The sequence below is a fragment of the Nanorana parkeri genome, unplaced genomic scaffold (genome assembly GCF_000935625.1).
Source record: "Nanorana parkeri isolate BGI_ZX_2015 unplaced genomic scaffold, ASM93562v1 scaffold87, whole genome shotgun sequence".
Classification (NCBI taxonomy): domain Eukaryota; kingdom Metazoa; phylum Chordata; class Amphibia; order Anura; family Dicroglossidae; genus Nanorana; species Nanorana parkeri.
In genome coordinates, this window is record NW_017306355.1 from 1,188,340 (window position 1) to 1,210,463 (window position 22,124).

Below are 22,124 nucleotides of genomic sequence, written 5' to 3' on the forward strand. Positions count from 1 at the left end.
TAGTACATGCTGTATGCTGGGATTTTACAACTCCTTTAAACGGGATATGATAACCTTGTCACCTGATCACTGAAATATATAAATGGTACATATAGTAATGTTGGTAATCTTAGCGCCTGGAGGAAAAGGGGTTTAAAAATGTAGGCCCTATCAATGAGCTTCTATTATTTGCTCTCTTGTAGTGTGTTAAATTTACCATTGAGAGCATTTTGTTAAATCTGTTTGATTTAAAAAAAAACAAGGAAAAAAAGCCTGTTGATCTTGTCAGAAATTCAGAGTTGTCATGTGTTCTTTTCCTGCTTCCTGTGTGATCTCAGATAGCCCTTCTAGTTCTTATCTTGGACTACAAATTAATTAGCCTTTATATTGTGGAGATCTGAGAGTAGGATCAGTGATGTAGAATAGTAAAAATCACTGGGCAGGGCTGACAACGCTAAGTTCACAAAATCTATGTGTTGTCAGATCACTACAGGACTTAAAATGAAACTGAAGCCAAAACGTTTCTTTTTTTTTAGATTTGGATAGAGTGGATAGGGACTAAAGCACCTGTTAGGTTTTTATTACTATTGGAGAGATTCACTCTCCCTAGTTGTCCTGTTGACTATTATCACTGAAAGACAAAGTGAAATAAATTCCAAAATGTTGATTTGTCATGTGTCCAGGAATAGATGGGTCATCTTCTAATTGGTGACACCAGTTCTGGTGACCCTGTTGACCACCAGGGATTTCCTTCTGATTGGGGGAATTTCTTCTTACTTCCAGCTGTGGTTATTGAACAGGAAGTAAAGGGAAATCTCTGTAATAGAATACAGATGGCAAAAAAGTATAACCCTTCCTCACACTGTAATAAAATGTAAAAAAAACTTCTACTTTAAGAGCTGAGTGCCTTTCTGGAAGATCAAACTGTATTTTTCTGTACTTGCACAGCCTTTAAATAGATAAAACATGGGAAAATAAGCATGTATTGCAGAGATGTACTACATATGTGTTTTATTTTTCCTTGACATATATAGGGCTATTCACAAAAGGGTGAAGAATTTAGAGAAGGCAGGAGAAGTGAACAATCTAGGACTGCATAGCTGAAATGGAAAGATTCTCCAATTCTCCAATTCAGTTCAGCTATGTTGTCCTAGATCAGCGGTGGCAAACCTTTTTGAGCCCGAGTGCCCAAACTGGATCACTAAACCAACTATGTGTCTCAAAGTGCCAACCCCGCACTTAGACCCCGAATACAGATGAATTATTTTAGAAAAACACTTCATACGACCGTCTGAACTAATTATGTGCTTAAATCTTAGACGAAAAATACAATACAAGAGGTTTTAACTACACTACAGAGTGACATGTATCTTTGTACTGTGCTAATGAGTGAAATGTTCCATTGCAGTGTGCTACTAAGGTACATGTCACGCAGCACACTGCAAGGGAACAGTCTCTCTACAGCTTGGACTCAGTGGTGGAGCACCGGGGCCCAGTACAACTGTGACCGTTGTGACCCTGTTAGTTCTGCTACTGACTTCAACCTGTAAAGGAACTAATCTTAGCAATACATTATATAACAATGCAGAATACTGCCAACTATAAAGGACTACATATCACAGCAATACATTATACAGCAATGCAGAATGGCACTGACTACAGTGGACTACAAATCCCAGCAATACCTTATGCAGCAATGGAGAATACCATCAACTATAGAGGACTGAAAATCCCAGCGATACATTATACAGAAATGCAGAATAATATAAGCTACATACTGTGTTGCTCTGGGGTGGCAGCCTGATGTCTCCTAGGTCTCTGGAGGGTTGTGTGGGCTCTCAGGTGAGGTGTGTGGGCTCTCAGGGCGCCTGTGTGGGCTTTCAGGTGCGCTGCGCAGTTCTCAGATGAGCAGGCCTCACTGGGTCCTAGCAAGGAGGAAGTGGCTGTTTAGTATGCCTGTTAGCAGGCTCCTGCTGCCTGATCGTGACCGTCCCGGATCGCATAACGAAGCCACAATCCGGGACGGTCTGACTTGTTCTTAGAGGTGGTCCGAACCTGGGCTTGCGTGCCAGCCGAGAGGGCCCCGCGTGCCCTCTCTGGCACGCGTGCCATAGGTTCGCCACCACTGTCCTAGATTGTTCACTTCTCCTGCCTTCTCCAATCTCTTCACCCTTTTGTGAATAACCATTATAGTTACAAAGATATCTCTAAAGCAGCCTTTCTTAACTAGTTGCCTGTACAATGATGCCGCTCTACAGGGACTTTCTACTCCAGAAAGTTGACTTCTTTCCCAACCTGAAGCATGACAGGGGCAGGTTGAATCAGTTAAACATCGGTTTAGGAGACTCTACCCAGATCTAAACAAGTTTTTACGTGTATCATCAAGTGTGGCACAAGTTATTTGAGGTGGCAGCAGAAAGGAACCGCTGTACATAAACAGCCCCATTGTTCTGGTTCCTTGGGGTCCCCAGGGTCTGATCACCTTGGGGTCCCTACTTTACAAAAAGGGGTCATTTCTGGATTTTTTGTATTGTCCTGATATTTTTATTTGATATGTTTTTAATAGCAGGTAAGGGAAACAGGTTTTCTTTTCAAATTGCTCATTTTTCTTCATTATATAGTAAGTGGTTATTAAATACCACCAAAAAGAAAGCTCTGCCTGTCTCAAAAAGTGATATAAATGATGAATTTGGTTACAGTGTTGTGTGATGGTGTCATTGTCAGTCAAACATGGCCTGGAAAGGAAGGGGGTTAACATGATGTTACTCAAGTGGTTAACCAATGTTCTAGAATTCTTACAATTAGGGCAACAAACACTCACTGACAGTTAGTAAGAGCAGTGTTGTCACCTTAGTTTGCTCTCACGAACTTGGCTAACAAACAAAACCCCTATATAGCTCGGTCCCAATTTCACAGCATCAACCAATTAAATTGCAGAGCATGCGCAATAACTCTGATGAAGGGGCGGATCACAAGTGATAAGGGGAGGGATCGCTCAGACAGTAGGCGCATCAGAGGTGGGCGTATCAAGTCTGGGCAATGGGCAAAGGTTACAGTGTCCTGGAGGCGTTAGTATAGCTCTCTGTTTACCAGTGTATGCCCCGCCCACTGTCTGTTCCCTTCACTGACATCACTTCCGGGTTTTTTTTTAGGCTAGGAACTAGCTGCTACCCTGACAGTGGAGGAGCGCTGCCAGCAGTGATGGTGAAACATGCGAGTGGTCAGTGACGTGCGTACAGCAGGGCGGCTATGCGATCCCTCAGCTATGTCCAGCGGGCTGTGCTGGAGTTTAGCGGCTCGCTCTTCCCGCATGCGCTGTGCCTCGGGGACGCGGACAATGATTCGGTAACAGGGGATCTGGGTTCTGAGGGTTGCTGGTCACATGACCGTTGTACTCACACCACGCCCCCTGTGCTTCTTTCCCTGTAGTTGAATGAACTGATCTTGGGAGACACCAGCGGGAAGCTGCATGTATACAAGCATGATCAGAGCAAGCCTTGGATTACTCGCTGCTGCACTGGCATGGTGAGAGATCTGTCATACTGCTAGAAGAGTGACTGCTACATGTATAATGTTCCCATGTGTGATTATCTTTCATTGTTCACGGAGTAGTAATAATTACTGGTGGGCTTTGAAAGCTTTCTCCATGGAAATGTTCTAAGATCTGCATTAAGATTATATATTTGAAATGTGTCGTTTTCAAAATGTTACTCATTGTGACTAAACGTCTTTATTTATACGAATCCATCATTTTTAATTGGAGAAATATGTAACGTGATCATGTTGCTAACTTTTCCTATTGCACCTTTAGAAGAGGGTAAATACCTTCCTGGTGTGCATTGTCCTAAAGCTTTGGCATGTAGAAGATCTTTGGCCACTGTTGGTATATGGCGCTTTTAGGAGTGTGTGTGTCTCTCGCAGTGACATAGGGGTCAAGAGAACAGCATGTGGCAGAAGATCAAGTTTTCACTGAAATTAATTTTATATCCTTTTCTTGGGGACAGATAGAGCTTTCTTTTGGTGGTATTTAATCACCACTGCGGTTTTTATTTTTTACTATATTAAGTAAAATTTACAGAATTTAAAAAAAAAAAAACCTTCCCCTATTTTCTAAAACATTTATTATTACTAAATTTTTTGGTAAAATATAAAAGACGGGGTCACGTCGGGTAAAAAGACACCGAACACGTCAAGCCTTAAAATTGCGCAAGCCCTCAAAAAACTACATTACCCAAAATTGGCCATAGGCGACGCTTTAAAAGCTTTTACCAATCATCAGTTTATTGTTATCAGTGATTGATGGCCCGAAAATGATTGCTCTCACTCCGACGTTCGCGGCGATATGTAACATGTGTAGCGCAATTGTCGTTTTCACGCATCAGCGGGAGACAAAATGGCGCCATACAACCGATTTTCGGCTATAGAGTCGCTGATCGGTTGTATGTAAAACAGCCGTTAAGACCCGCTAGTTTTTACAGCCGTTATCTGCCCCCTAGCGCGCGAGCAGGAAAAAAATGCCGTGTGGAGATGATGCGAGTCTGCCGTCCGTCCGTTTTTTTTTTTAATGGGCGGACGGCAGGAGGTTAAACAACATCTCTGGCCATAATAAATCTTAACCATTGCAGTGGGGCTACTACTACGCCACAAGGGTTAAGTGCTTGTTTTGGTCTAGGGAGCTAAAATAACAAAGAAATACCCGAAAATTTGACCCAGCTGGCTGCTAAACTGGACCCTGCAACCGCTCTCCCCCCTCTGCTCCGGCGGTCTAAGAATGCGTGAGTCACCACATCCTATACAGTGGATTGGACGTTAGGACACCGAAAGACATTACACCGCTGGAGCGTAGGGAGAGTGAGGCTGCAGGGACAGCGAGCCGGGTTGGATTTTACCAAGCTGAATTAGCCTCTTTGATGTCTACGCACAATCAGCACAATCCTCTGGGGAATCTCAAGTCATTGGCTGGCTTAAGCCAGCCAATGACTTGTATCTAACTAATAGCATTAACTCTCCTAGGACATCCCACTGGAACTAAAAGTAGTTATTGTTAAAGTGTATGGAACTCGCATAGTATTGTCTGGAGCTCATTCTGATAACTCTTAAATGTTAGCCTACTTGCTTTTACTCAGTTCATCATCTGTTTTTTTTTTTTTCCCAGCTGACCTGTGTTGGTGTAGGAGATGTTTGCAACAAAGGAAAGGTAAAAGTAGCGATGTTATTGTCCAAATTTGTTTTTGTAGGGAATTTAACACATTTATCCTGTATGGTTTTTGTGTATCTTTTTTAATTTGCTATGTTTCATATTTTTTTATTTTTTTTTAAAGAACCTATCACTGGGGTATGAGGGGCTGCTGATATAAAGTGGAAGTGCACATGTCTGCAGAAGCCTTCCAAACCCTCCTGTCACAGTGGAATGACTGGCCAATCTGACAGGCATCTTATGGATAGTGTCTGAGCCTGCTATTAAGCCTGCCCCCATAGACTATGATGGGCAGCTACAGCAGGGCTTGACAAATCCCAGGCGCAAGCTCGCTATAGCAAGTAGAAATTGCGATCTGGCACCTGGGCTTTTGTCAGCCTCCTCCGCTGCCGCATCAGCTCTGCTCCCCCCCCCCCCCCAAAACCAGTCTTCTCCCCCCCCCCCCGTTCTCCTCACTGCTGGGAGTCCGCTGCATGCTGTGATCTGTGCCCCCTTTGATTCCCGCTATTCTCCCTGCCTGTATCAGCAGGGGCTGTGGGAAACGGAGGAAACACAGACCGCTGCAGCCTGCGCCCAACAGGGAGGAGAGACTGCTGTTAGCTGCTGTGCCCCCTCCTGCCCATCACCGCCTCTCCCTGCTGCGCTTCTGGCCCCACCCCAACCCCTTCTTTTTTTTTTCCATTCAAAATTTTTTATTGTATTGGTTTGGCACAAATATAAACAAACAAAATACAAAAACACAGAAAGAGAGAGAAATATCACCAACATGGGGTACATTCCGCCAGACTTGTTCGCTGCACATAATATTCATCTGTAATCTGTAAAATCTGTTATCACAAAGGGACTGTAAATCAATCTGTGGACCCCTCAGTTCGTGGTACACTTCCCCCAGTCATGGGTCCCCCCATGTGAATCCCACGCTTGGCGTGTCCCAGGATATCATGTATCTTGTCGCCTTAGCCGCTACTTCAACCCCACATTTGTGGGAGTCTAAAGCTCGGAAATCAGATAGACCAGGTAGGAGCTCCTCCCTTCTCTTGTGGGCAGCTCCGCCTCTATGCGTTTGGCTTGTATTACTCTAGTCCAGGACTGGAGTGACCCCATGAAATAGGCCCTGTTATTCTCACGTTGGAGACAACGGGGGACTGGAAGAGAAATATAAGAAAAAGTTAAAGTGAGAAATAAAGAGGAAAGAGACAAGCAATGAGAAAGAAGCTCCTCTCCACTTCCCCCCTGGGGACCCTGCATCCTTGCTCTATTTGGTCTTGATGGTCCTCCGACCCCCACATAAAGGGTATCCCTTCTCACCCTGTCCCCTCTCTAATGTTGTTGTACTCAGTGCTACAGCAGAACACCGTCCAGGGCGCCCAGATTTTTGCGCATCTGTCCATACGATCGTGCTTGGTCGCCAGGTGTTCCTCCATCTCACAGATGTGCCTCACCTGCTGGATCCATTCCCTCACCGTGGGAGTTCTAGTCTCCTTCCATAGTCTTGTTATGAGCAACCTAGCAGCATTGATCGTATGTTTCTCCAGGGATTTAGCTGGGTTCCCCCTGCTCTGTTCATGAAGATGCAATAAGAAAACCCCTGGGGAATATTCCACCTCTCCTCCTAGTATCCTACCTATCAGTCCATGTATGCCCCTCCAAAATGGTTGGAGGGAGGCACATGACCAAAAGATATGTATCAAAGTTCCACTCTGCTTTGCAACGCCAGCATTCTGCTGGGATTGTGGAGTCCATCTTATGCAAAATCTCAGGCGTTCTATACCAACGAGTAAGTATTATGAAATTGGTCTCTTGTGCTTTACTGCTTACTGAGCATTTGTATGCATATCTTTTCCCAAGTCTCCTCTGAAATCTGCTGTGCTAAGTCAACCTCCCATCTCCTTCTCAGAGTCCGTGTTCGTAAGGGTGTAGAGTCTGTCAATAACGCATAGAGCCAGGAGATCAGATGCCTAGAAGGTCCCCGACCTGTGCAGACCTGTTCAAAAGGTGTCATGCCCCTGGCAAAATCTCCCCTCCCTGTAGTCATGTAATGACGCACCTGAAGGTACAACCACCAGGGAATCTGCCCACAGCTGGACATCTCCTGTAGGTCTGCTCTGTCTTGGAATTTCTGGTTCCTGAAAAATTTGTGTGCTCTCAGTGACTCCTGGGGCTGCCATTGGCATACAAACTCCGCTGATGAGCGCGCTGGGAATGCCTTGTTATCTGTTAGTGGAGTTAGGGGTCCATCAGGGGAGGTCAGTTGCTTCTTGCGTTTGAGACGGGTCAGTACATGTAAGTAGATGCCTCAATAAGAGGGTGTAGCCTCATGTCCGGGTGCCTATATTTGTCCGCTATCCACGCGGCCAATGTCAGTGGCTGGGGTGTCCAGTCCACCTCCATAGTCACCCATAGTTTAGTGCCGCCATTTACATGCCAATCCACTATTCAGGTGGCAGGCCCTATAGCACCCAAATGTGTCTGGTACTCCCATGCCCCCCTGCGTCTTGGGAGCTTTCAACAGGGCCCACGACACTCTAGGTTGTCTAGCTTGCCAGATAAACCGTCTGAATTCCGGGTCTATATTTTTGAGGAACGGACCGGACAGTCGGATTGATATGGTCTGGAACAGGTAAAGCAGCTTCGGCAAAACAATCATTTTGACCAATGCGGCTCTACCAAACCACGATACAAAGAGGGACCTCCACTGCTGAAGATCCCTCTTGACCTCAGCCAGGAGCGGTTGGAAATTTAGTCTATAAAGGTCTGCTGTGGAGGAAGTAAGGTAAATCCCCAAGTATTTTATGGCCTGTTGTTCCCAGCGTACCCGGAATGAGCTCTGAAGATCTGCAGAGCAGTCGTCTCCGCCTTTTAGGGCCAGAGCTTCTGACTTTGTGTAGTTGATAGAGAGATTAGACAGGTCTCCATAATCCTTAAACATTCGGAAATGTCCCCAATGGTGCTGTAGCTACAGAGGGACAGCGGTATTGTTGCTGTCTTCGGGGTACACCACCCCAGTAGCGGTCCGCTATCCTGAGCCCACCTTGCCCTCCCCCTTAGTACACACACTGCAACAGGCCCTGAAAGCACGCGAATGCCACAGAAGGGGCATTCAAACAGTCTCTTCTCTCCTCCATCCAGCAGTCCGTCTCACAAATCTCTCATATGCATCTAAAGAGAGCACTGGAGGGGAGAGAGGGACCCACATCCGCAACCCCGGGATTGGGGAAAGTGTGGGTCCCCGTCCAGCAGCTCCCAAGGCATTTCAACTTAGCTGTAATCCGTGTCCATCGTTCGGGAGTCCTGGATCCGGGTCTTGAAAGTCTCAGAGGGCATTCCCGCCCGAGGACCGCAGCGATGATGTCTCTGGGGATTAAACCAGGTATCCCAAACACAGCTCTAAACTAGCCGCCTGTAGAAACAAATACCAACTGTGTAAAGCAAAAGTAAACTGTGCGTACACATTACCAACCAATGGGCCAGTATTCACTCTGCACGATCCTCTATGGTGAACGGGAGATAATGCTGTTGGCCTCATCTTGTAGTGGACGGAGAGACTTGTCTCCTACCCCCTCATGCTGCCTCCGTTGCTGCCGAGGACGAGGCCCAGGTGATCTGGTCGACCCCAGCCGTGGGCGGGGTGGCGCTGCCCAGTTGTTCGGTTCACCTCCCTCTGGGGATCCCGGAGCATACCAGTCAGGGATCGGCACCTCCGGGAGATCCAGGCGATTGCAGAATTCCGGCACATCCTCTGGCAGGCGGATCGTGGCCGTCTGTCCTCTATGGGTCGCTGCCAGGCAGGATGGGAACCGCCAGCGGTAGACAATGCCTTTGTCGTTTGAGCAAGCTAGAAGAGGGCGCAGAGCCCTGCGTTGCTGTAAAGTGATCACCGATCGGTCCTGGAATAACATCACTGCACATCCCTCAATCTCTACTGCTTCTCTGGTTCTGGCCTTCTGAAGAATCTCCTCTTTCAGAGCGAAGCTATGCATACAGCATATGACATCTCTGGGCATGTCGTCGGCTGCCGCTCTGGGCTTCAGGGCCCTGTGTGCTCTGATGAGCTCAATGGGAGATTCTGCTGGGCGCTCCAGCAAGTTATTAAAAATGTGTCTCAGTGTGTCAGGGATAGCATTCGGTAGGATCGTCTCAGGGGTCCCCCTGAGTCTGATGTTGGCTCTGCAGCCCCAATTATCGAGGTCTTCTTGATGCCGCCGCATCTCGATTAGGCTGCGGGCTGTGGCATCACATTGACCCTGGAGTTGAGTCATTGCCATGTCTCTTTTGCGGCCTGCTGTTTCTACCGCCGTCAGGCGGTGCCCGACATATTGGATGTCACGCTGTAGCTCCGTGACTGCATCGCACAGGGCCGCCTTGATACCTGAGGTTACCGAGGAGAGCTCCCATTTGGCCAGGAGATTATGCAGGTATGAGGGCATCTAGGGGTTGGGCGGTTCACCCTTGGCATGTCGTGGGGTATTTACCTTATCCGGCCTGTGCTGGTTGGATGCCATATTGTGCGAAGCCCGATTCCCCTGCGTCTGGCTTCTGGGGTTTGAAAATGTCTGGCACTTGCTTGCCTGTTCGTGGCTTTGAGGGCGTTTGGACCCTGAATTGGTAGTCTTGCTTCCCGATCTTCATGGTGGTCCCAAAGGGCAAAAGTATGGGTCCCGTTTGGCCGGAGCTCTCAACTCAGGCTGCCATCAGCCTTGCGGTGCAGACCACGCCCCCACCCCACCCCCTTCTAATCAACTTGCCAGCTCTAGAAAGCCGTTGACTAGTGTCACACCCAGCAGTTGGAGCAATAGCCAGCTTGCTATTGGCTATTTTAAATTGCAACAGCCAATAGCAGACTATTGCTTTCTTCAGGTCCCTCCTCTGCTGACAACAGGCAGTGGGTGGGTGCAACAGTCAGCTTGTATTGGAATATGAAATGGCCAATGGCAGACTGGCTATTGCTCCCAGCCACTGTCTGCTGTGTTTACTTTCAGCTGCCTCAGCAGGCAACTGTCATTTCATAGAGATAGCAATAAAGTTACATATAAAAAAATAATCTAAATAAAATGAAAAATACCAACATTTTTTAAATCCCCTGCGAACGCATGCATACTAACGGAAACTCAAGTCAGGTGCACCTACGTTCAGAAACGACTATTGCGTTACAAATGTCAGGTTTTGCCGCATGTGCCAATTTAAACTGTAATTGAACATAAAGCTGTGTTAGTTAGAAAAAAAATAAAACTTGTATCCTAACTTTTTTAGCGGTCTCCTAGCTTCAAAGCAAATTTGTCAAGCCCTGAGATACAGTACACAGTTTGGTAAAGGAATCCTGTACTGAGTGAATATGTAAGCTGTCATTGCTTACCTCGTTTTCCAAAAATACAAATTAATTAGATGTTGTGGTGATCTGCATGCTTGTGCGTAAGTATTTATTCCAGACTTCTGTAAAATTAGAACATTCAGGTAAAAGCTCAGTTTCCTGAGTCACTTCCGAGAGGGCTAGAGGAAGATGCACTGATTTCATTATCAGCTGAGGGCAGGATCTGTTTTTCCTTTTGTCTTTTATAATGCCACTCCTAAATTTTTGTTTCATATGTACTACCCTTCTCTAAATGAACAATATTGTTTAGCCTAAAGCCCAACTGGGTAGATTGTGAAAGGGTACCCAGAACTTTTATTCCTCTTTTGTGTCCCCACTGGACTTCCTGTTCTTTATGCTGCCCTCTGTGTGTTGGGATAAAGATGGTCAGTCTGTGGCATTACAAACAGTCGGCAATAAAAACCTGGTTCCCACTCTTCTTTCTTCTGCCAAAAACTAAAACGTTTTGGTTGCATTTGGGCTTTGTGGCTGAAAAAAAAGTGCCATCCTTTTAATCCGTATTTAATAAGATATATATTTTTTTTAAAAATAATGACCCAAAACAGCAATAAGAAATTCTTTCAGTCATCTAAATGGAGTAAACTGTCATCTTTTTACAACACTTTGCATGCTCCATTGCTCTTTGTAATACCTTTTTAAAAAATTTAAAAAAGCCCATGTATGTTCCTTCATTTAGACGTTTGATATTCTTTATTACTTTTCTTTAAGAATTTAGTGGTTGCGGTCAGTGCCGAAGGATGGTTTCACCTATTTGACTTAAGCTCCAAATTGGATTCTTCATGGGACTTAATGGGAGAGGAGATGAAGGCCAACTACACTCAGCATCTGCCGGCCAATACTAAGCTTGTTTTGATAAGTGACATAGGTAAGTGCAAACTCACTGAAAATGCCATTCTTTAAGTTTTCCTTTTATTGGTCCACGTTTGTACTGGGAGAAGTGACTATTTTACAAAAAAAATACTATTGTTCTCAAAATCAGTGGAGGGATATTATTTTTGTAGTTCTTTAAGTACATTTATTTATATGCATTCAGGGAGCACAGCCTACCTGCTTACTACTTACTACGTTTTTTATCCAGGTATTGCCATATTGCACAAGCCCACCCCTCTACCTTTTTGTTGGTAATCCGTTGATTTTGGAACTGAGTTAGCCAATTGTTTTCGTTTTATTACCTTTTATAGCTGGCCAATGGAGCAGCCATGGAAATAACATAGAAGCAACTATATTTTGTTCTTTTATAATGATTACATGTTTTTAAAGGATATAGACGCAGTTCAGTGTCAGAGCTCTCTGATGGATAAATTGTACACCCGCTTAACAGTGAATATTTCATAAAGCGTCCCTTCCTAACTATAAGCTTGCCAAAGTATTTAATGACTGTTTTAGAGGATTTAGAAGTCCTCTAGAAAAAAAAATGTAGTACCAGCTAATGTGAACTTTTCTTGCTTAGATGGAGATGGATGCTATGAGTTAGTTTTGGGATATACTGACCGTGTAGTACGGGCTTTCCGCTGGGAGTGTCCTCCAGATTCTGACCTGTCCTATGGTCAGCTTGTACCTTTGAAAAAATGGCTTCTCGAGGGACAGGTAAGCTTTAGAAACATGCAGAGTGCAAGCGTGGTCGTTTAATAGCAGTTAATGGCTATGCTTTCTGCTACCCTATGAAATATTGCCTTCAGAATAATACATTATCACATTTAAAGAGTATTTTCACATTGCTGTCCCCTTTTATGTGTATGATGTGTTCCTTTCACACAGCATACCTAAAAAATAATTCTTTAATTTTAGTTTCTTTTTGGAGCAGGATTATACCTAGGACTCTATGGGTAGCTTTGTGTGCTTTTGAAATGACAATTGTACTATAGCAATGTAGAGATAAGGGACAGACTGGAGGATCATGACTTAAGGTGGCCATACACTATGCAAATTTTTATCAAGAACCGGCTGACGTTCTCATAGTGGGTGCCGCTGTTGGCACCCTTTTGGCCAGCATCCCTCAATCAACTTATGAAAGGAGCAGGTTGGAAAATCTTTGAATGAAAAGAGTTGGCAGCCAATGAGCTGCCGCCACTATTCGGGTATAGAACAGTGTATGGCCAGCTGTAGAAACTGTGCATTAACATACAATGTATCACCCAAGTCTTTGATCTTTAAAAGACAAATAAAGCTTTTTTTTTGGCTTTAATACTCCTGGGACTGAAAGCTACCGCCTGCTATATGCTGACAGCAGAGCTACGCTGCATCCAGGAAGGATCCCGATATTATTGTCAGGATCCACCTGGCTACCTCATTGACAGCTGGCTCTGGCCTGCCCCCTTCTCTATCTGTCCCTTCAATGAACACTGAACGGGGAAGCCATAAGCTGAGCAATCAGTGGTTACATGATCGCTCAGCTCTTGGTATATAGAGCCAACGTGTGACAGCTGCAGTGTGCCATACCGGCTCTAAGTATTGGGAAGAGTATGTTTTACTCTCCCAATACTTCTCCTTTAACCCATTGTTAAGTAAAACAGTCTTGACTTGTCAGCTCTGCCTAGGTCTGACACCTGAACCACAGTAAATAACCCAATAAATTTGAGTATGGGGCACATACTAACACTTTCCCTAACCTGTTACAATGCATCCTTGGTACCTGGTGACCAGGCTCAAGCACCCTCGCATGGGTGTGCCTATCCAGGTTTCAGAAAATTTTTGATCTGTGAAGGATTTTCAGTAGAAGGAATGAAGAATGGTGGGGGAGGAACCTGTTGTTTGAGAGTCTCAGTAGTGCAAGTGTACTTTACTGCTTCTTTTACAGATGTAACCCTTTTCTAAAGCTGAATCTGTGCTCTAGGACTAGAGATGTAATGCTGGATATTTTGAGACCTACAAAATGTTTCTTGCTTTGTAGGTGGACAGTCTTTCTGTGAACCCTGGAGCTGACGGTAGTCCGGAACTGATGGTGTCTCAGCCAGGTTGTGGATTCGCAGTTCTGAGGTGTACTTGGAGTGATGAGACTAACCTGACATCTGAGGGGCCAGGGGCAGCTGAAGCAAGGTAAGGAGAGAGATTTTTTTTTATTTTTATAAGCAGCAGTGAAACAACTGTGGTATTCACTAAATGACTATAAAAATATCAAAATAGAGAAAAATACTACTGCTAGTTAGAGCTAGTTAGAGCTAGTTTACTGTTAGAGCAGTAAATAGTATTGCACAGCAGGTCAAACATATGCATGCTTAAAATAATGCTCCTATATTTTAAGTAGAGGTAATAAATAGATGGTATTGCACATGATCACTGCAAGCTGAAAGTTTTTTGTTTTTTTTTCAATGGAGCCTTCAGCTTGAATGTGATCACTATGACGCTAAGATCTTTAATATACAGATTGTGCCCAGGAAGGGATTCCCCAGTCAGTATAAAATGATTATTAACAAATTAACTCTCAGTAACTGGACTTTAAAGTAAACCTTTCCTGAGAGAAACTTGAGTGCTGCCATTGCTGACCTGGAAAGTGCTGATTGCCTGTTTTCTATACTGATTCTCTTGCCTCAGTACTTAGCTATCACATTTGCTGAATGAGAGTCAGTGACGATAGCCTCCATTTTTCTTGCAGGAGATATTTCTTTAAAATCCCTTGTGTAACTCGCTTTAGAATTGCAGCAGCTAAGACATTAAAGCTGAACTCCAAACATTACAAGTTTCCTGTAAATGTATTCCTCAATAGCCACAAATTATATAATTCCACTTTGTATGCATCAAATGCCTTTGGAAACCCTGATATTACCTTGTAAGAATAGCAGTGACATCATCATTGGGCAGCATATAACATATCCAGAGAGGAGTGCTGTGAGTGGGACCCAGGAGGTCCTCTTACTACAGGCTGCCTGCAGATAATTTCAGGGGGGTAGATAAAAGACCATTCACCCTGAACAAGGAGTGAGCACAGCAATGACTGGTCTTTATTGCAGGAACCTCCTGCAAAAAGACAGTGCAGGAGTTGTTGCATGTTGGATTACTGCACATATGTGGAGGAAATATACAAAAGACACCAAGGGAACAATTTGCTAAATAGGCTGTTCACTTTAGAAGGACATTTTACCTCAGCTTAGTGAGTGTGGTAAAAATTCAGTCACATGTAAGGAATACAAATATTTTTGCTTGCACATGATTGGAAAGATGGAAGTCAGCAGATTTTACCCTTATTCATTAACCTTTTCGCTGCCAAGCCCTCCGGAACATTTTTCAAATCAGCTGGCCAAGCCATTTTTGAATTTTCTGCAATTTTTTCCTATTGGTTTGATTTTCAACTGCTGCGTTGCTAGCGTTTGTAAAAGACCCCCCAAACCATATATTTTCTGAAAGCGCAGGCCCGGTAGAATAAAAAGATGGTGATACTAAATTTGTAGGCCCTGCGATAATTGCGCAAATGTTTCTCAAATTAATATTAAACCAATAAAAATACACAATTCAATTGTTAAAACACACCAAAATCAGTATCCGTGCACAAAAAAAAATTATTTTTTGACTAAATCTAAAAGATAAAACTGTATTGAGTTAATAAATAACAAATATTAGCAAATTTGTAATTGCGCCTTTTTGCGAAAAGGTAAAAAAATGAAGGTATGCAAAACTGTAAATAATCGACTTATGTAAAAAATTGTTTTGGTGTTTGTGTTGTGATAAAATGATACAGGTGTATAACCGGTATTTTTAAAATTAGCGGTCATCAGCGGCTTGTGAGCCGCTGATGACAGCTATTAATTTAAAGGGGACAGTCTGCTGAACAGTTCTACTATAAGCTGATGGTCGCTAAAGCGACCATCAGCTTATAGTAGAACTGTAAATGCCAGGTCCGTACGACGTACTGAGCTGGCCAGCTGGAAGCACTTTTGTAGCTCCGTACGACGTACGTCCTTGGCAGTGAAAGGGTTAAGCAAAGGGAAACTATTCTTGCAAAGTGAACAGCGTATTTGTCTTCAGTGAATCAACCCTCAGGCTTCAACTAACCATATGCATGCCTCCTGTATTTATGCAATATTTGTATTGCCTGGGTTTCAGCTTTAAGATGATAGAACTGGAGCCTGTTTATATAACCATGTGCATCTCGGATCTTTCAGCTGTAACATCCTATCCTCTTCACATTATTTTTCAAACCATGCTATTTTCTCTGTTCATAGGGAAGTTTCTTCAAGAGATGTGATTCTCCACCAAACATCTGGCCGAATCCACAATAAAAATGTTTCCACACACCTCATTGGCAGCATCAAGCAGGGTGGGTATATATAGCTTTTAGGGTTTGGTAGGCTTTGACACTGGTACTGCAGTTGTCATTCATAAATAAATTTGAGCTTTGCTGAGTGTTGAGGCCCAAGGCAGAAGATACTTTCTTGGTGCACAGATACTGGTGACACAATAAATGTCTGCCTGCTACATACCTTTTGAATCCTTATTGGATGTACTGTATACGTGTAAAGGTTTGAGAAGTGTGTCCTAAATCCCGAATGCATCTCCAAATTTAGAAAGTTGCAAAAGTGCCTTGACTAAATTTGGGATAGCAGCCTAACACAAGGATGTGCCCTGCTTACTCCCTATCTGTAGTGGTAGTACGGTGGTGCTCACCTTGCGATTTAGCTCTCTGTATTTGTCATCATTATTTTTATTCAGAAATGTCTTCTGTTTAGGACCAGGTGTGGGGAACAAAGAAGCAGGTCTGTTTGCGCTCTGTACACTGGATGGTAAGTGAGTAGATATATTTATATTTGGACTTTAATCTGTATTAGATTTTCGTTTAGAGAAATGTATCGAAGTTTTGAAACTGAACTCCTTTTAAAAATGCTAGTTAACTGGCTCCATTCTGCTGAATAAATATATATATATATATATATATATAATCACATACATAACTATTTTTTCCCTGAAGTTGATGTGTTGGAAGCAAAAAAAAAAAAAATGGGCAAGAGTAAGGATTTAAGCGACTTTGACAAGGATCACTTTCTGATCACTGGATTAAAAAAAATCCCTATCTGAAAGCCCTTTTTTACTTGTTGTAAGAGTCTTCACGTCTTCTGTTGTTTGCATGGGTCCTTCTTTGAGTGTCCACGTCAGTGCCTGCATGATGTGGACACTTCCTATTGGATGTCCATTGGCCAACATCCTCTCAGGATCAGGGAGAGGACCCATGTCAGTGGAGGGGAGTGAAGAGGACCAGAATTTTCAGGCACCATTGCACCGCTGGATTCACAAAAACCACATCTCCGGATGAGGGATCTAGAGGGGAAGGGCCATTATATCTGACTTCAAAAGATGAGGACAAAAATAAAAGCCTATCAGGATGGGTTAGAGAGGTGGGAGGGATTCGTGGGAAAAATACATTGAATTCAGCTGGTCTTTAAAACAAGCCCTCATTCATCTCTGTATCTATAAGCATCGTGGATAAATTAATTTTCAAAGTTCACAACACAGTCACGGAGCCACAAAAAACAAGATTTGCGGTAGATAAGAAATGCAAATTGTCGCATGTGACCTCTTATTTTGGCGTGTCGCATGTCAAAAGAACGATTGTCACAGCGCATTTAATGTTTAACCGTCTTGACATTATGATCTTGGCACAGAATTGCACACCTTTGTTGCGCCAAATATGGACAAACTTTTGTGAATAATTTTTTGCCGTCACTTGTGAGACTTTTGGTGCACTAGTTGCATCTTTCTTTTTAAATCCTTCAAATTAAACTATTATTTGGCGCATCCAAAAAAGAAGCTTTCTGGGCGCCAAATATTTGGTGCACCAACAATAGTTCTTGCCCTTTCAGTGTTTTTTTTCTTTTTACAACAGAATCTTGGCAGGCTGGCAACTCTCATGTAAACAATCAGATGGTGTTTCTAAAGCTGCTCATACACTGTTATACTTTCTTCGTTCAACCCACGGGCTGAGCAAAGAAAATATAACAGATTCCTCCTTTGGGAGTTATTGGTCACAAAATACAAGAAGTGAAATACAATTTGTGTGGAACACTTTTAGAATGGGGTATGTTTGTCTCCCATCTCTTAAAAGCCACAATTTTATTTTTTTTTACTATATAATAAAAAAGTACCATAAATGTAAAAAACTAAGTTTCCCTACATTATGTTATAAAACATTTTATTCTTACCCATATTTTTTTGGTAAAACATAAAATTCGGGGTCACGTCGGATAAATAGACACCAAACATGTCATGCCTTAAAATTGCGTGCGCCCGCAAAATCGCAAAAAAACGCCCATAGGCGACGATTAAAGCGCTTTTACTGCTCATCATTTTAGTGTTAGTGATTAATGGCTCTAAAATTATTGCGCTCACTCCGACGTTTGTGGCGATATTTAACATGTGCGGCACAATAGGCGCAATCGTCGTTTTCGCACAAAGCTCCCGATGAGTTGTAATTACACGGCCGGCTGGGAAGCTGCTCGTCGGGCTCCACCGTCCCTGTATATATAACACACAGAGAGTCATGGCCAAGAATATTGGCACTCCTGCAATAATTTTTTAATTTATTTACTTAAAACTTAAATTTTTTTTTTGCACTAGATCGTCTTAATGTCAGAAAATGTTTTAAGCTCTACAGCTGTTTTCCTTGCTTGTATTAAGGTCTACTGAATCAATGAATTACATGCACTGACAAAGCGCACTAGTTTATTAGTGGAAAAGTACCAAAGCATTTGCAAAAATAAATAGACCTAAAAACAATTGGCAAGCATTTTCTCTTTGACTTACAGCCAGTTACATGTAAAATATTTTTTAAAGCCAAATTACTTATAGTAGTAAGTGTACATACATTGTGTACTTACCCTTAAGTCATATATGTATTGTTTCTCTTTCAGGCACTTTGAAACTCATGCAGGGTTCCGATAGGCTGTTGTGGTCAGTTCAGGTTGATCACCAGTTGTTTGCTCTGGAGAAACTAGATGTAACGGTAAGAAGATGCCTCTACAAATCATGCTATAGGCTCTTTATTCTAGTAGCTACTTTGTATTTGTTGTATTACTGATTACTGGAACCAGTTGCAGCTATAGAGGGTGTTATGAATGTGGTGGGAAGGTTGTCCAATAGCATTTTACTTTTTCCTGCAATTTGAAGAGGATAATTGGAGCTGTGTCCATTAATAATTGTAGTATCATTGATGTGTGATCAATGTGATCCTGACTTTTTGCAGGGAAATGGACAAGAGGAAGTTGTTGCTTGTGCATGGGATGGACAAACATACATTATCGATCACAATCGCACAGTCTTGCGTTTCCAGGTTGAGGAGAATGTTAGTGCCTTCTGTGCTGGTAAGCGACAGTCTCTATACATATATATGCACATGTATGTATACAAGATAACAAGTATTTGCAGATGATTACGTCATAACATATTTTTATGTGTTATGTATGCTTTTGCACTGTTTTTACCAGGACTGTATGCCTGCAGGGGAGGTCAGAATAGTCCGTGCCTGGTTTATGTGGGTTTTAACCAAAAAGTCTATGTATATTGGTCAGTGATGCTGGAGAGAATAGAATCTTCCAATGTGTTGCGTGTTTTGGAGGAAAATGAAGAATTTACCTCGATTCTTAAAGAATTGCATGTGGGTAAGTGCTTCCTGCTTTGTTTAATATTAGACATTATAGAGGTTAGGGAGCATATTAATGGGACTAGTTATACTGAATGCACTTTTTGTTGGGAACTTGAGTTTCCTTTTAATGTCTACTAGCAAATGTGTTACTCTTCATGTATAGGGTACCATTAAATCTAACCACAAAGCACACAGCTAAACACACAAAGGAAATACATATATTTGGCATATATTTTATATTTTTTTTGTCCATCCAGTCCTGAGATTTACACGACTCTGCCACACAGCACAGCCTTATCTGGCAGGAGACCTGATATTCTCAACAACACTTGCAGGTCTTGTCCTTCCCCTAGCCTGTGATTGGACCGTGAAAGGAAAATCCATAAACTTGTTGAGCTGCTTGTCAGTCTTCCATTCTGAACTCTGTTGTTAAGGGACTAGAAGAGGCTGAAGTCGAATTCGGGGGGGCAAAAGACTACTCATCAATATTGCCTGTAGACTGCTTGCAGCTGATCTTTCCCTCTTATTGACTTACCATGCTTTGCTCTGCACTGTGTCTCTGTATAGAGGTGGCTATCCTGGTAGAGGCAGGGTTTTGCTTTCTTATGTCAGAACCTCTAGCAAAGAGAACTGAGCAGTACAGTAGTGACATCACCAAATCTCCTGAGACCAGCAGTCAGAGGTAGCAGCCCCTTGGATCTCACACTGACCATCTATGTAGGCACAAGACTGCCTGGGCACCCTCACTTAGGAATTGAAGCACAATTCATTTCTAAATGTTTCCTTTAACAGCAAAGCTTCACTTTAAAATTTCAGGCCCACTAAAAACAATGCATGCAATAACATGATGTATTAATCAATACAGAGCTAAATTTGTGTGTCTTAATTCTCCCTGGAGTTCCACATTAAATTGGATGTATTAGAGAAGTATTCCCCATAATAATGGATTCGGATATTCATGTCCCCCTTCCCATTCCTGTTCAAATGTATCTAATATGTTTTTCTTCAGTACTGTTGCTAAGGCAGTGAACTTCATTACAAATTACTAGGGATGCACCGATATATTGGCTGCCAAAACATATTGGCCGAAAATGGCACTTTTGGCATAATGTCGAAAGTGCCATTTTCTGGCCAATATAGTGGTGCATCCATTCTTTCTCTCCTCCCTGCTGGGCGCTGCTCAGTGTCCTAGCGGGGAGGAGAGAAACTGTCACAGGCGGCCGAGCGCTGAGAGAGGAGACAACTGTGAGCAGCCGGTGTCTCTCCTCCAACGATCAGCCTTCTGTCGCAGATCGGGAGAGCAGTGTGTGGGCGGAGACAGCCAGCTCTGTCACAGGAGGCTGAGCTCTCCTCCCTGCTCCTCTCGCTCACTGACACAGGAAGGAGAGCGGTACAAACACTCAGTGATCGCTGAGTGTTTGTAAATAATTGAGGACATAGTATGGTTACTATACCCTCAATTATGAATGAATGGGAAGTGATCTACATCACCTCCTGTTCATTCATAATTGTGGTTATAGTAAACACACCATGTCCTCATGTTATGAATAAACAGGAACACTCATAGAGGATTCCTGTTCATTGATAACAGGGGCTGCAGAAAAAGAGATTGAGCACTCTGTCCTCCAATCTCTTTTTTTTTCTATTTTAAAAGGGAAATATCAGGGGTCTGTTTAGACCCCCAATATTCCCCCAAAGCCCCTAAAAGTAAAGTAAAAAATGACCTAAATATCAAAAAAAAAAAATATTTTTTTAAATTTGAAAAAGTTAAAATAAAAAAAACATTTTCGGTTTCGGTCTGACATATATATTTTTTTTATTTCGGTTTTGAAATTTTCATTTTGGTGCACCTCTACAAATTACACATTAAATTAACACCGTACATAATAAATTAACAATCTCTACAAAAGGTAGGCTTGCCATGACCACAAATGTACTGGATTTTAAATACAGTTTAATAATGTGTTTTTTACTTTTTAGATGCCAGTGATACTTCTTCTGTCCGCGAACTTATCCATGAAACCCTGTATTCTCCTCATGGACAACATAAACATCAATCTAAAGAGAAGGGTTTGGGAACGTTAGGAATATGACTACTGTGACACTTGCCTTGTGGCTATTTGGATAAAGCATTAAACTTTCATACACAATGTGTAGTGTCTAATGATGGAGAGCTCCTCTTGCTGGACTTTCACAAGTATTTGTAATGCATTTGGAGGACCGCTGTACCAGTTTTAACCATGCATTGACCTGTTAGATGTGGGGTGTAGATCGCTGGAACTCTGTTTGTTTTGTTGTATGTCATCCAATCAGTTTTAGAGTATCTGGTTGTTTGAAAGTAAATAAGACCCTTGGGTGATGGCTTCTTCATCTGCCGTTTTAGTTTATTATATAAATGGCCATCAAGTGAATGACTATTGTGTTTTCAGTTCCTGAGCGACAGTCTCTTCCGCCTCACAAACAGCTTGGTTGTTGCAACAGATTGATCATATAATGCAGACGTTTCTTCCACGTCAACATAAGGCTAATTTAGCTCACTAAAATGACTGGCTTGTCAAAGACCAGATATCAGATGGTGGTCAGACATGGAGAACTGTGTACATTTCAATAGAAATATACATGTTCGCAAAAATGTGGGAAAAAGGAGTAACGCAAAGAAAAGAAAAAATATAAGTAAATATAATTATGGATGGAGATCCAGGGTTTCAGAAAAATATATTCAAACAGCGCAAACCCCCTAGCATAGAAATCCCATAGTAGGAGTCCTCCAATGAATAGATATTCAAGTATAATATAAAGTGCATCCAAACATATTTATTTAAACATAGCAACACATAAAGATAAATCACCTCATTACATTTAAAACATATTTAAAATCGCATAGCTTCCCTAAAGTGACCTCCAATGTGGGACAGGAATAAATAAAGTTGAAATACCCGCAGGGCAGAACAGCAGTCATTGATATGAACGGATACACCGTAACGAGGCGGTGGATACTAATGTATCAGCATATG

At 42.7% G+C, this 22,124-nt stretch overlaps 1 protein-coding gene across 1 annotated transcript; it reads left to right on the top strand.

Annotated features, from left to right (window-relative positions):
• Window positions 1-3,171: 3,171 nt before the first annotated feature.
• ITFG2 (integrin alpha FG-GAP repeat containing 2) lies at window positions 3,172-21,211 on the top strand. Its single transcript, XM_018552397.1, has 12 exons — window positions 3,172-3,324; window positions 3,409-3,504; window positions 5,135-5,176; window positions 11,253-11,409; window positions 11,995-12,131; window positions 13,435-13,580; window positions 15,701-15,795; window positions 16,205-16,258; window positions 18,380-18,471; window positions 18,712-18,829; window positions 18,953-19,126; window positions 21,091-21,211. Exons 1-12 carry the CDS (start codon window positions 3,229-3,231, stop codon window positions 21,201-21,203), a joined length of 1,320 nt encoding a protein of 439 aa, XP_018407899.1. The 5' UTR covers window positions 3,172-3,228; the 3' UTR covers window positions 21,204-21,211.
• Window positions 21,212-22,124: the final 913 nt, after the last annotated feature.

Bases quoted from the DNA above. Each gene is read 5' to 3' on its own strand.
- ITFG2 (XM_018552397.1), top strand. From the start codon at position 3,229: ATGCGATCCCTCAGCTATGTCCAGCGGGCTGTGCTGGAGTTTAGCGGC. The intron at 3,505-5,134 runs GTGAGAGATCTG...TTTTTTTCCCAG, and splicing joins CTCGCTGCTGCACTGGCATG to CTGACCTGTGTTGGTGTAGG. The intron at 16,259-18,379 runs GTAAGTGAGTAG...TTTCTCTTTCAG, and splicing joins TGCGCTCTGTACACTGGATG to GCACTTTGAAACTCATGCAG.